Here is a 14280-nt window from a genome sequence, read left to right as displayed (position 1 = left end):
ACTGTCGGTCTCCAGTTGTGGCATGAGCCAATTTTCCAGCATGTCCAGATAAATATGTCCTGTAACGTTTTTTTTCGCAGAAGAAAAAGGGGCCGTAAACTTTAAACCGTGAGATTGCACAAAACACGTTAACTTTTGGTGAATTGCGAATTTGCTGCACGAATGCGTGAGGATTCTCTACCACCCAGATTCGCACATTGTGTCTGTTCACTTCACCATTAAGAAAAAATGTTGCTTCATCACTGAAAACAAGTTTCGCACTGAATGCATCCTCTTCCATGAACTGTTGCAACCGCGCCGAAAATTCAAAGCGTTTGACTTTGTCATCGGGTGTCAGGGCTTGTAGCAATTGTAAATGGTAAGGCTTCTGCTTTAGCCTTTTCCGTAAGATTTTCCACACCGTCAGCTGTGGTACGTTTAGCTCCCTGCTTGCTTTATTCGTCGACTTCCGCGGGCTACGCGTGAAACTTGCCCGCACGCGTTCAACCGTTTCTTCGCTCACTGCAGGCCGACCCGTTGATTTCCCCTTACAGAGGCATCCAGAAGGTTTAAACTGCGCGTACCATCGCCGAATGGAGTTAGCAGTTGGTGGATCTTTGTTGAACTTCGTCCCGAAGTGTCGTTGCACTGTTATGACTGACTGATGTGAGTGCATTTCAAGCACGACATACGCTTTCTCGGCTCCTGTCGCCATTTTGTCTCACTGAGCTCTCGGGCGCTCTGGCGGCAGAAACCTGAAGTGCGGCTTCAGCCGAACAAAACTTTATGAGTTTTTCTACGTATCTGTAGGGTGTCGTGACCATATGTCAATGAATGGAGCTACAGTGAATTTATGAAATCGCTTCAGTCATTTGTAATATCCATATATATATATATAAGGTAAGTCTTTCCGATCCTGGGATTGGAATGACTCCTTACCCTCTCCCTTAAAACCCACATCCTCTTCTCTTTCCCTCTCCTTCCCTCTTTCCTGATGAAACAACCTTGGGTTGCGAAAGCTGAAATTTGTGTGTGTGTTAGTGTGTTTTTTATTGTGTCTATCTAACAGTGCTTTCTTGTTTGGTAAATCACAGCATCTTTGTTTTTTATGTATATTTTTCCCACGTGGAATGTTTCCCTCTATTATATAAAACAAAGATGCTGTAACTTACCAAACAAGAAAGCACTGGTAGGTTGATAGACACAATAAAAAACACACAAACACACACACAAATATTCCAGCTTTCACAACCCAAGGCTGCTTCATCAGGAAAGAGGGAAGGAGAGGGTAAGACGAAAGGATGTGGGTTTTAAGGGAGAGGGTAAGGAGTCATTCCAATCCCAGGATCGGAAAGACTTACCTTAGGGGGGAAAAAGGACAGGTATACACTCCCACGCACACACATATCCATCTGCACATATACAGACACAGGCAGACATATGTAAGTGCAAAGAATTCCCACGTGGAATGTTTACCCTCTAGAAACTAAGATGATTCCACATCATATATGTATATAAGAACTATGATGGTTCTACATCTTTTTTTATTTGTGGTGTATATAAAGAAAGAATAATGGCAAAGTAGTCATGCGCAAAGAAGAAGACAAAAGCATGTAAGTTGTGGGATAACTATAAAGCAGTAATGAGCAGGAGATAGACAAGAAAGAGATGTGAGGAAAGAAAGAAAAAGAAAGCAGGAGTGGCATTAGTCATGCTGATCATTAGGAAACGTCATTTTAATAAATACTCTGATGAATTTTAGGATAGTGGGGCTTGAATAGTATGAGGGTAATTCCAGAAGAAAGGTCTCCTATTTTTTTTATAAGTACATAGACCTGTTTATTTCTACAATGGTTTACATCAGTTTACAGCTTGAACATTTAGCTTTTTTTTTTTTTTTTTGTTTTGACTTAATCAACATTTCTGTTGATGCATTTTTGTAGATGCTGTGGCATGTCATGCCAACTCGCTCTCATGCTGTTCAGAAAGTTATGAACCTCTTCTTTCACCTCGTTGTCGGAGATGAATCGCTTTCCGGCCAAATGTTCTTTTAACTTAGGGAACAGGTGATAGTCAGTGGGCACCAAGTCATGACTATAGGGTGGGTGGGTGATTATGTTCCATTGAAACTATTGCAGGAGAGCAACAGTTTGCAGAGCGATGTGTACACCCCTGCTTGACATTCCTCTTCTCCGGTTCTGAATTGCCCGTTTGAGTTTTTTCAGAGTCTCACAGTACCCGTCAGCATTAATTGTGGTCCAGTGGGCATAAAGTTGACCAACAATACCCCTTTCCAATCCCAAAAAAGGTTTCATGACTTTACCAGCAGACTGTGTTTGTTTGAATTTCTGTGGCTTTGGCGAAGAAGGATGCCGCCACTGGTGTGATTGTTGCTTGGTCTCAGGTGTAAAGTAATATGCCCAGGTTTTGTCACCCATGACAATTGAGTCCAGAAAGTTGTCCTGTTCGGCTGCAAGGCAGTGAAGAAATGCACGGGAAGCATCAACTTGCCGCATGTGGTCCTCAGTCAGCATGCGTGGCACCCATCTTGACCACACCTTCCATTAGTTCAATGTATCTGTTAAAATTCTATGAGTGGTGCTTTGGGAAACCTCAGGAAACAATGTGTGGAGATCATCCAGGATGATCATCAGATCTTCACGCATGCTTTGCTCAACCTTAAACACTGTCTCCTCAGAAATTGATGGTCTCCTGCTCCTTTGTTTGTCATGAATTTTGGACTGACCAGCTGCAAACTCTCTACACCACTTACAAACATTTTTGACATCCATGCATGACTCACCATACACTTCCATCAATTGGCGATGGATTTCAGTCAGTGCAGTGCCCTTTGCATTCAAAAACTGAATAACTGCATGAAATTCACACTTGGCGGTAACATCCAACGGGAGCTCCATTCTCAATGGCTGCCAAGCCAAGACTGAGTGCCTCAGCGCAGCATGCACATGTTTACACACAATGCGTGAAGCACTCTTTATAACAGTGTGACCAACTGCCACACGAACAGAGGGAGAAAAGTAATGAGACTTACACTACTGCGAGTGATCTGGCAACAGTGTGTAGTTCCACTTGTGTACACCATTATTCATCCTTTCCAGATGCTCAGTCCCAGTTTCAGCTCTGTACAGCCATCATATGATTTTAGAGAGTGCCATCAGTGTTACGAAAATAGAAAGCAGAACTTAGAGCAATGTTACATCATCAAGTTTTGTGTTACACCTGGGGAATCCTTGAGTGTAATATCTGAAAAGTTGAAATTGCCTATGGGGAACATTCCTTATCAAGAGCACAAGTTCTTCACTGGCACGGATCAGTTTTGGAAGGCTGAGAACACAATGCAGATGAACCTTCCCCAGGGAGAAATTCAACTTCAAAAGCTGACGAAAACATTGAACGTGTGCCTGCTCTTGTGATACTGATCCTCCAGGACAAAATGTCAAACACTTATTTTATAAAGAAGTCCTTGAAAGGCACAGGAAAAGGGTGAATTGGGTGTGCAGACAACTGGACAGTTGTGCAGACAACTGGATGTTGCATCACGAAATCACCCCGGGTCACACAGCCAATTCCATCACAGAATTTTTTACCTCAAAAGGCATTCCTGTTGTTCCATGCCCTCCCCCCCCCTCCCCCTATTCACCTGATCTGAATTCTTGTGACTTTTTTCTTTTATTGAAATTGAAGAATGTCTTATAAGACCATCATTTCTGGACTCTAGAGAACATTGAAAAGAATATGACTGACATGTAAAAACACCCTACCAGTTGAAGCCTTTCAGCACTGCTACCAAGACTGGGAACAATGATTCCACTGGTGTATTGCTGTTGAGAGGAACTACTTTGAAGGGGACAATATTGTTGGTTTTCCACAAAAAAGGCAAAAAACAGAAAAAAACATGAGAGATATGTTAATGGAAATTTAGTCCATGAGGTTGTGGGGATGCATGGATGTGTTGGCAGGCAAGTTCCTATTTGCAAAGTTTAGGGGTAATAGTATCAGTGGCAGAATCCAAAGAGTCCACATGTTGTTCAGGTTGTAGAGCCTACTAAGCAACTGAGTGTCAGGTGCCCCCCAAAACAGACATCTCTTATCCCATTCATGAACTCAGTCAGTTTGGTGTTGGCCATTTGTGTAACTCACAGCTGTTCAGTTGTCATGTTAGCTGATAAATAGCATGTGTTGTTTCGTAACTTGCTCTGCCTTTTATGTTGTAGCATTTACCACCAGTGGGGCTGGAGTAGGTGGTAGTGGGTGGGTATATGAAACAGGTTTTACAGTGAGGACAATTGCACTGGTAGTTACCTTGAGACAGGGATAATCGTTCCTTTGCCCTCCTAATCTATGTAACATTCTAGTTAAACCGAATGCCAGTCCCAAACCATTGTCTTTATCAACTAAATTCAGGTCCACTGTACAGCATTTTATATAGGTACAATTACCACTAAACTGGCTGAGATCATGATTAGGCATAGAGGAACTGTCTGCCTTGAGGATGCCTGTTCCCAGTTGCTTAACATGGCATACAACACATCACTGACAATTCTGTTTAGGAACAGGAAACAAGGGTGGATTAGGCACATTGGTTTGCATAATTCACATGCTTGATACATCAGCTGTATTGTTCTTCAACACGCAAATGAATCCGATAATATTTGGTAACTGAAGTAATTATGTGCATTGACAAAATCTTTCTGGGCTATCGGCCAAGTCATGACGTCATGTTGTCACAACATTTTAATGAATTACACACTTGTCATCTTCAGGCAAAGTCCTGGTGTCATGTCAAGTTAGTTCCTTTATAGCTCCTGTATTGCAACTGCTCTGCCAAGAACCCAATGGGTGGATCAGTTGTATGTTGTTGGAAGAGATGTTGGATGTTGTGCCCAGTGGTGGTGGTGGTGGGGCGGGGTTAGGGGGGCGGGGGGGGGGGGAGGTTGGCGCTAGCAGTGTGGGAAAGGGGGGGGGGTCCCAGCATCCTAGCATTGGGTTCTCATGCTACCTGTCTATTTCGCCTGCTTTTTCTGTCACTTTCGCATCACAGTGATTCTGACGTACAGCAGTTTTGTTAACACCAAATCCCATGTGGAGCTGAGTTGGAAACCACTGTGCCAGTTGACAAGATTGTCAAGTACTTTTATTTACACTGCCTGTTTGATGAACAAATCCCTGAACCCACTGGCACAGTACAGCATCATTGTCTGTTCAAAAACATACATACTTCCTTCATCGGGCTCTGTCACTGCAGACTTGTCAATTTCACCGAGGTGAATGCTCCTCAAATGTTCTGAACAGTGCTATTAGATGCATCACTTTGTCTGGCTGATGCACTACATGCCAGTCTTGCAATAGATGCTGCAGATACCATGTGCCCACAGCCATAGTTGGTCTTTGACTGACCCAAATATGTTCCTCAGTTTAACAGGTGGGTGAAAAATTGTTTTTATGTGATGCTTCTCCATTATCCTGGCAATACTGGCCGTGGGCAGCCCTGTGTACAGAAGGAACATCAGGTGCTTGATTTCTTCTTCTGGACTGTGTGAGCGCAGTAGAGTTTCCCTGACTAATTTACTGAGAATTTGTATGGTTTTCTGCCATGTGTGTAATCCCACAATACTGTTGTGAAATTTTATAACATAATGCCTCTCAAATATTATGATGCACAACTGCTTGAAATAGTCTACTAACTTACGTTCCTGAGTTTTATATTTGTTTCCAAATAATTTGTTCAGAACAGCTCTCTGCTGTTATTGAAATTTCCTTCATGAATTCCTTTCACTGGTATAACAGGAAAAATCTATGACTATCAATGAATGGCTAGCTTAGCAGTCTGTCTCTTTTGACTTTAGTAATTTAATTTCCCTTTTTCATTTCCAGCATAATTACAGTCCCCCATTTATTTTGTTTATTAGAATGAGTGGGTTACACAACTGACTAACTGATCACTCTGCAAACCCCCCAAAATCCTTTCTCCATCTTGTTTGTTTTCACCAAAATTTCTTTAGATTTATTTTTCATCTTCAGACTTAATCGAAAGACTTCTCGTAATTTTCTTGTCACCTTTTGCTCTAAGTTCTCTTGTTATTTCATCTGTCACTTTCATCTGAGGTCCGCACTTCTGCTTCCATTCTAGCTGTCCCGATTTCTCTCATTAGCTCCAGTCAGGTAATTCACTGTGATTATGTGACTGTTTTTCTCTGTACTTTTTTGTTTAAAAGTTTCCTCCTGCAGTCAGTTATCTCTTTTAATTCTTACAGTCCTATTTCCACAATATATAGCTCCTTTACCTTCTCTTAAGCAGTCTAATCCTAGTACACAAACAACACTCAAACCTGGCTTGGCTTCATAGTATTATTCTTCTAGCTTAATGTCCAACCAGCTTGACATCACACCAGCTTAGTTCATATTCCCATAGCTCTTGCCTCTTACCACTGCTTCGCACTACATTTTCTCTCTTATATGCTTCATTGTAAACAACCACTCAACAATCCACTTGCATGACACTAGGCATAAGAATGCTATACACCACCAATCAAAAAATCTGTCAATGATGCACAGAAGTGCCATGTATGCTGGTGCAAATATTTTTTACTTTGTTTCCACTGAGTTTGAAAACCCAAGGAATAGTGAATTCATTTTCCAAACTAACCTGCAACAGTTCCTGAATTTCTCTAGAATTACTCATTGTGCTTAGGTGAGGAATTTCTAAATGTGGGATTGCCTAGAAAAACTTAGCTAAATAGTTTCATAATTGACAAATGTTGCTGCAAGTGTTTCTTGTACATTAGGCTACTTTGATTCACTCATTGTATTGTGTGAATGTGTATTTTTATTGTTTTTATGTTGCTGAACTGATTACCCAGTAGTACAATAACAACTGTGACAGGCAAACTGTTGTGTGTGTGTGTAACCACTGAAGTCATTTATTGTTTTATTTGTAATACTATAGTATCCATTGTAAATCTGTTGAATGGTAAAGTGTAATTGAACATACATTTAAATATATGTAATATAATCTTGACACTTTCCACATTCAGGGCAAACTCATAACTTTATGGATCCATGAAACATGCATAAAACAAATAAAAAACAAACTAAAACTCCACTCATGTAGAACCTGGGAGCCTGACCATTCACTTCAAATAGCTTGTTATACAACTTCATGGAAGTTGCAAAAACCTTGCTTTTGGACTCACACACAGGTCTTAGCTTTTAATGTATTTACTTTTTCGTCTGACTCTTGTACTATTGATGTCATTTCCATTATTTGTGATTCTGTCCCATTTCTAACTGTCCTGTTCTTAGTGTCTCCTTGTTGGATTAGTTCTTTTTGATTCATTTTCATTGCTTCTGTTCTAGAATAGGCTGCATCTAGAACTTCTTCTAACTTCCTAGTTCCTCCTCAATCTGCTGTGTTCTCCATAACAGCACTTACTTGTTCCTGCCTCAATTCCAACATCATTTAAATTCCAATTCCCATAGTCTGTCATACTGGAACATTTCAGTTTGTTATCCATCTACACAATTAATGATGTAGTTGATCATTTCCACCTCACGATCCTGGCTAACCTGTTCTACAATCATGATGTCCTTTTTCATAATGAAGATTTTTTCCATAGTACCCTTCTCCAGCTACCATAAGACATTTTTCAGCAATCCTTCATTAGCCATCTCACCCATTCTCCATCCATTCAGTTTATCTGATTTCAAATTTTTCAGAAGATTTTACAAAGTGTCTTGTATGTTACCTACAAACTCATTCTGTATTTCCCATGAGACTTCGTGCAAGTGTGGGTAATAATATCTGTTCACTGTTGTTTGAAAAGCTGGTAACAGTGGTAGCTATCAGTTTCATTATGTACCTGCACCCTACAACCCTAAGGCTTCACCATCCAAAAGTCTGATATAAATTGATATTTTTTTCTTTTTTGTAATCTGTCCTTTTATTCAGTAATATTCCATAATGACCACAATGAAATGCAGATTACCTTTTAGTTCAAATGATATTTTAATCAAAACATCTGTCGACTGGCCAACATGTATCCAACCTTTGTATTGGTTACAGAATCAGTTTTCTCTTGAACTTGTTTCTGCAGTCGCTATGTGCTTTAGCAGAACTATTCCACTGACTGTATGAATAAATGCAGCTGTTTTCACTAATTCATCAGTAACTCATTTCATTATATTTTTGAAATCAACAGCTCTTTCCATACCCTGAACTATTTCAGTTCATTAGACAATATATCCACAATGTCTCCAAAAGAGACAACTCCTTATTAATGTTCAGAAACTCAAGCAGATTTTTTCCACTAGTATGTTCTCCTAAAGGTTTGCCTGTTTGAATTCAGGTGGGTTCTTGGTATGTCAAAGTTTCTGTAAACAGAACACAGTTTCATTATCACCTCACATGTTTTAAGGAACCAGTAATCACTGTCAGGCCTATCTGTAAGTGTAAGAATGATACTTTTTTAAAACTGCATTCTTGTATTTTCACAGTGGAAATACAGTCTAAAAGTAGTTTATGCCCTTTTTCCAGTAATTATTCACTGATTTGTAGTAGACCTTTCGGTATAACTCATTATTTGAGATATGATTGTTGGCTGTGTATTAATAATTAATACACCCATTCTACCAGGAGCTAAAAGAGAAGAGTTTCACGAATTCATCTTCATTTTTCAAGCAAACAGGGAAATAAAGGTCAACACAGATATAGTCCTGGTTGTTCAGGCAAGTCATGTACAAACAGTTTGTACAATTACACCAGTATCTGAGTTTCAAACTGCTTCCACAGGCAAAAATTCATCAAAACTAGGAAATGTTGTAGCAGATGTGTACCGAAGATGTTCTTTTACAACAATGCACATGCTGGCGATTCAAGTCATTTAAGGAGGATTTGAAACTGGGGTTGCATAGGAGCTTCAGCATGCTGTGGAGCACTCCTAGACCTATTTAATCCCATAATTAGTGATAATGAAACATTCTTTGATCTTATGACATGGAAAATAAGCACACTGCACTGTCTAGAAACAACATGACTTGACGATGCCAAAAAATTCAAGACTTTTTTTTTTTTATTTGCTCTCTACACATCACTACAGAATGCTTTATCAACATGATCCTATGCAAAGCACAGTACTTACTCACATCTATATATGTCCCTTTGAAACTCCTGACTGAACAAATGTGAAAAGTATAGAATTATCTGCTGATTGTTCTCACTTTAGCAGCAGTATTCTCTCAATGCTCATTTTCCTGTGAGCAATAATAGCTCTAGGGCGAATACATTAAATCACATGGGGTCACTCTGAAGAGTTACAGACTCTTCTTTTTGTATATGCTTTTCTAGGAACTTATTCTTCCCAATTCTCCAGTACAATGGCTTAATAACTTAATTTTTTACAGTAGACACAATTCTGTTTGAGCACAAATACTATTTTAAATTTAACAAGATATGGTACATACTTTTGGTGTGAAAACATTCAGGAATAGACAATCTTCACTTCCAATAATGCCACCTGTTCCTCTAGGATCTGGTTGAGGGCATGGAGGAGGTGGCTTTGTGGCACTGTATGTACCAGAAAGAAAAGCTCTTCGAGGTCTCTGCAAAAAGAACATGTATTGAAAAGTTATTTACCAGGGAGAAAAGTTTAACTTATGTCTTTCACTTTCAAAAATTAGACAATTATAAACAACAGCACTAAGAGACTATTCAGCATTCATATTTCTCAGCAGAAATAATAACACAACAGAGAAAGTCATGCTGTATCTGAAAATATCTATGAATTTACGTATAAGTAATATTTTATTCAGAGGCCTACGCCTGATTAACATTTAGAACAATGTACGTAAGTGAGCCATGCTGCAAGGCCGATACCTAGCACCTGGTTTGTATGTCTGTGGTGCTGCAATGTGACACTCTCTTTGGTTTGATTGGACAGAGCAGGCTAGGGTACCAGGCAGGGAGAGATTTCTGATGGTTTCCAGTGAAAGAGGTTGTTGGCAGTCTGTTTAGGCTAAGAGGCACTCAGTATGAATGGACTCTATTTTTGATCATGCTGTTTGAGAAAGGAGAACCAGCATAAACATGCAAAGGAGGATGTTCCTGCACCAGGGGCGTGCCACAACCAGAAGACATGCAGCCCGTGGCAACTTCTGGTTTTTAGAGCTTGCTGTTGGTGCTGGTTTATACAAAGGGATGCTGCTCCTGGACCTATTAAGACTGGGTGAGCACCATAATTATCCTCATGCAGTGATGATCTTCATTATATTTGGGCAGTGGAATGAGTAGCAGAGTTTTTGGAATATTTTTTGGCATCTTCCCTGTTTGCCCTGTTGTGGTGCACCAATTTCTTTCTTATTTCAACACATAACCATGTTGTTTATTTAGCGAGCCTTGGGCATGTTCATGTCAATCTATGTTGCAATGCTCAGCCTCCCATTTATGTGTACCTTGTTTTTGCTTTCAAGTTCTATTGCCAAGCAGTTCTGTTTTACTGTGTTCACCCATCAAAACTTTACTATTGTTTATGTGTGTGTTTATTTTTCTTATCTAAAGAATCTTAAAACTGTTTGTTGGGACATTTGGGTAGGACTTAAATGAATCTTAAAGAGCATCTGAATCTGTTGCCTACATTTTAAGTTTAAATGTTCCTGTTTTATATTCTTTCTAACAAAATAGTGATTCCCTTGTTAAAATCACTTTAATTCATAATAATTATCTGGTGCTCAGATGGCATTCACAATAACAATCATTATGTGGACCAACAAATTTAAAAATGTTCTAAACAAACAATGCTCGATTCCCCTTGCCCCACCTACCTCACCCCCATGGTCCTGCCATTCCTAATGCAAGTCAAGCACACACAGTGGTACAATGCACCATTTGGTAGCAAGAACAAAGTTTTGTTGTTTACTTTCTGGGATTTCCAGTCGTGTCCAGTCTGAAGATGGTAATGTACCAGACTTATGTTCATGGCTTTGTGGTGTTCTTGGGCTTCTAGTGCAAATTATTATGGCACATATTGGTCAGGTAAGTGCCACACTGGAATAATATTTGCCCTTGCTCAGTGATCTAGGCAAGAATATAGGTTTTTTTAGAAAGCATTCCCCTTTTCAGTCACAAATTTATAGGTTTCCAGTGCAGATTACTCACTTAACTAATTGCACTGAAGATTTAAGGTTGGTAACAACTGATCCTTCTTTAAAGGGCAGGGTTAGTGGTTACACATTGGGATAATGGCCTTCCGATGGAAAACCAGGGACCAAGGTCTATCGGGCACCCAAATAGGTCATGATTCTTGTCATTTTGCCAAGCTTCTGAATCCTCTTTGCAGCATGATACAAGGAACAGATTATTTAGCAACTGACACTGTTCCTTGTTTAGTAAAGTTTTTGTTGTTTCCAGCCAATCTGGAAAGGCAGATCAGTGCTTTTAATATTCCTTGGGAGATAGCTTTACAGGTTATATCCCCACCATTAAGCAACTTGATTAGCACTGTCTTAGCTAAACATGGCAGCATATGAGAGTTGTATAGCCGCATTTTAAGAGAATGTCTTTCCAAAGGAGTTCATAGTGATTTAATTAATCAGCATGTTTTTCATTTTCATCACAATGGGGAACTTCAGACTAACTATGAAAGTGAAGTGTGCACCACTGCAATGACTTTCAGCGTGAATTTATCAGAGACACAGCTAGCCAGTGTTATTGTACATTGCTGTTTCTCAAGCGGGTACAAGGCACAGCTCTGATGAGCAGGTAGCATGTGTAGCTCATGCTAAACTTAACACCTTGGGTAAAGGCAAGAGGGTGCAAGGGCTTTGTTTTCATTGCAGTGAACCCAGGCATTTTGTTCGGAATTGTTGTCTTCCCCAAGAGAAGCCTTCATACATCTGACACCAGGATACAGGTAGGCACTCAGTTTTTCATACCTGTCCATGAACTTTTAACGAGGTGTCAGTTGTTGAAGGTCATTCTTTACCTTTGGCTAGCACTTGCCGCAACCATGAGCCAGTGTGCACCTTCCTCAACTCTGGTAGTACTTTGTCCTTGTTGGACTAGTGGTGGTATTCCACGTATCAGCATATTTCTAAACTACCTAAGGTACAAACAACCATAGGACACTGTAGGGCAGTTAAAAGGCAGCAGTTGGATTCAGTAAGCACACTAAATGTGTGCTGCTGAAATGGGCAATTTTCCTGGCCTGTTAGGGTCATTGTAGTGAAGCGTTAGGGTGTGATTTTATGGTAAAAATTGGGTTAATGTTGGATTATGCTCAGGGCATCTTTTATTTCAGGTTTTGAACCTCTTTAAAATTTTGTTCTGCAAACATACCCATCATCTAGGTGTTTGTCCTATGGTTTCTGAATCTAGTGAGTTCGAGTGGAGTCAGTTATCTAATGAAGAGGCATAACAGATGTTGCAACTACTTTATGATTTCCCTCGCTGTTAACCAACAGCTTAGGTATGACTAATAAAATAGAGTACTAAATTCAATTATCAGTTTGAGAGCCCATTAGGCAGTCTTCCTGCAGACTTTCACCACCTAAGATGAGAGCGTTAAGACGAGAAGTTTACAAAACGTTAGCAGACAGAGTGATTTGCCCTTCAACTTCCCCCCTATATGTCACCCATATTTTTGGTAAAAAAGGCAAACGGGGGCAGTTTCCATCCTGTGGTGAATTATCACACCTTGAATTAGAAGGTAGTTCTTGAACCTGTGCCTCTTCCTAACCTTCTCCATTGCTTCATCTGATTCACTGGTGCCCAGTACTTTACGGTACTTGATATAAATCAAGCATATTATTAGATACCACTGGTGGAGGAATACAAGGTTTCACCTGCATTCATCATGGACTGAACTTGTATGAATTTAACGGGTATGCTTTGGTCTCTCTACTGGTGCAGCCATGCTGTCTACATTTCTGAATTCTATTTCAGATGACCTAAAGTTCTGCTTCTTCTATAATTATTTCAACAATGTTGTGATTTATAGTAAAACCTTCTCCCAGCATTTGAACACTTTTGTCAGGTACTGGGCAAGGCTGGTTTAATGGTGAAGCCACAGAAGATCAATCTCATATGCTCTGAAAATTCTTTCTTGGGTCATGTAGTTTCTCCTGGTGTGGCCTATGTGGATCACTCCAAACTTGGGCATTATATAGGTTCTGAGCTCAAAAAACTAAGAAAGGAAGAGCCTGGTTTGTGGTTATGATAAACTTTTTTTTGAAAGTATATTCCACACATTGCCCAGCTAGTGGCCCCTTTGAATGCCTTGTGTCAGAAGACCATGGAGTGTAAATGCTACTCCAGAAGCAAAATCGAAAGAGATGGACTACTGTTTATGTTTCTCATTCCCTGACTCTGGCCAAAGTTCAGTATTCCACATATGAGTTGGAGGCATTCAAGGTCCTGTTTGCAGTTGAAAAATTTAAGTTTTATCTCAAGCACCAACAACGTGAACTTGAAATGGACAACCAAGCCCTTACCTGGATTCTGGCCAAAGTTAAATATTCCTCATACGAGTTGGAGGCATTCAAGGTCCTGTTTGCAGTTGAAAAACTTCACAGACAGTTACTATCCTTCAGACCTAGTCCACAAACAGATCTCCCATGCCATTTCCTGACACACCCACAAGAATCAGACACAAAGGAGTGCCCCTTCATCACCCGTATCACCCTGGACTGGAACAACTGAACTGTATCCTCCAACAGGGCTTTGATTAGCTATCATCATGCCCTGAAATGAGGGACATTCTACGCAAGATATTTCCCTCCTAAAGTGGTGCTCCATTGCCCACCCAACCTCCACAACATCCCAGCCCACTGCTATGCCCCTCCAAACCCCAACCCCTTGCCACAAGGATCATATTCCAACCACCCAGCACTTTCTATTCCAGTCCTGTCACAGTTTAACCTACTCCATCATGGGCTGGGCCACCTGTGAAAGCAGCCCTGTCATTTATCAGCTCTGGTGCAATCATTAAGCAACTTTTACATTGGTATGACAGCCAACCAGCTGTCCACCAGGACGAACGGCAACTGCCAAACTGTGACCAAGAGAAAAGTAGACCATTCTATGACACAACATACAGCTGAACACAATACATTTGATTTCAATGGCTGCTTCGCTACCTGAGCCTCCACCACCAGCTTTTCTGAACTGTGCAGGTGGGAGTTATGGTTACAACACATTTTCTCTGCTCCTGTAATTATCCTGGCCTCAACCTATGGTAACATACCATCCCCACACCCTCCACCCAATAGTTTCCACCCATTTTGTCCCCT

The 14280-nt window shown here is 40.4% G+C and overlaps 1 protein-coding gene across 1 annotated transcript in view; it reads right to left on the bottom strand.

Annotated features, from left to right (window-relative positions):
- Nucleotides 1-14280, bottom strand: part of LOC126161929 (carboxylesterase 4A) — a 159334-nt gene that overhangs the window by 124043 nt on the left and 21011 nt on the right. Inside the window, exon 2 of the mRNA XM_049918103.1 lies at nt 9460-9597. Within this exon, the coding sequence (XP_049774060.1) occupies nt 9460-9597 (138 nt within the window). The remainder of the gene's footprint in view (nt 1-9459; nt 9598-14280) is intronic.

The sequence above is a fragment of the Schistocerca cancellata genome, chromosome 2 (genome assembly GCF_023864275.1).
Source record: "Schistocerca cancellata isolate TAMUIC-IGC-003103 chromosome 2, iqSchCanc2.1, whole genome shotgun sequence".
In the NCBI taxonomy this organism is placed as follows: domain Eukaryota; kingdom Metazoa; phylum Arthropoda; class Insecta; order Orthoptera; family Acrididae; genus Schistocerca; species Schistocerca cancellata.
This window is presented reverse-complemented; position numbering and strand designations above follow the sequence as displayed.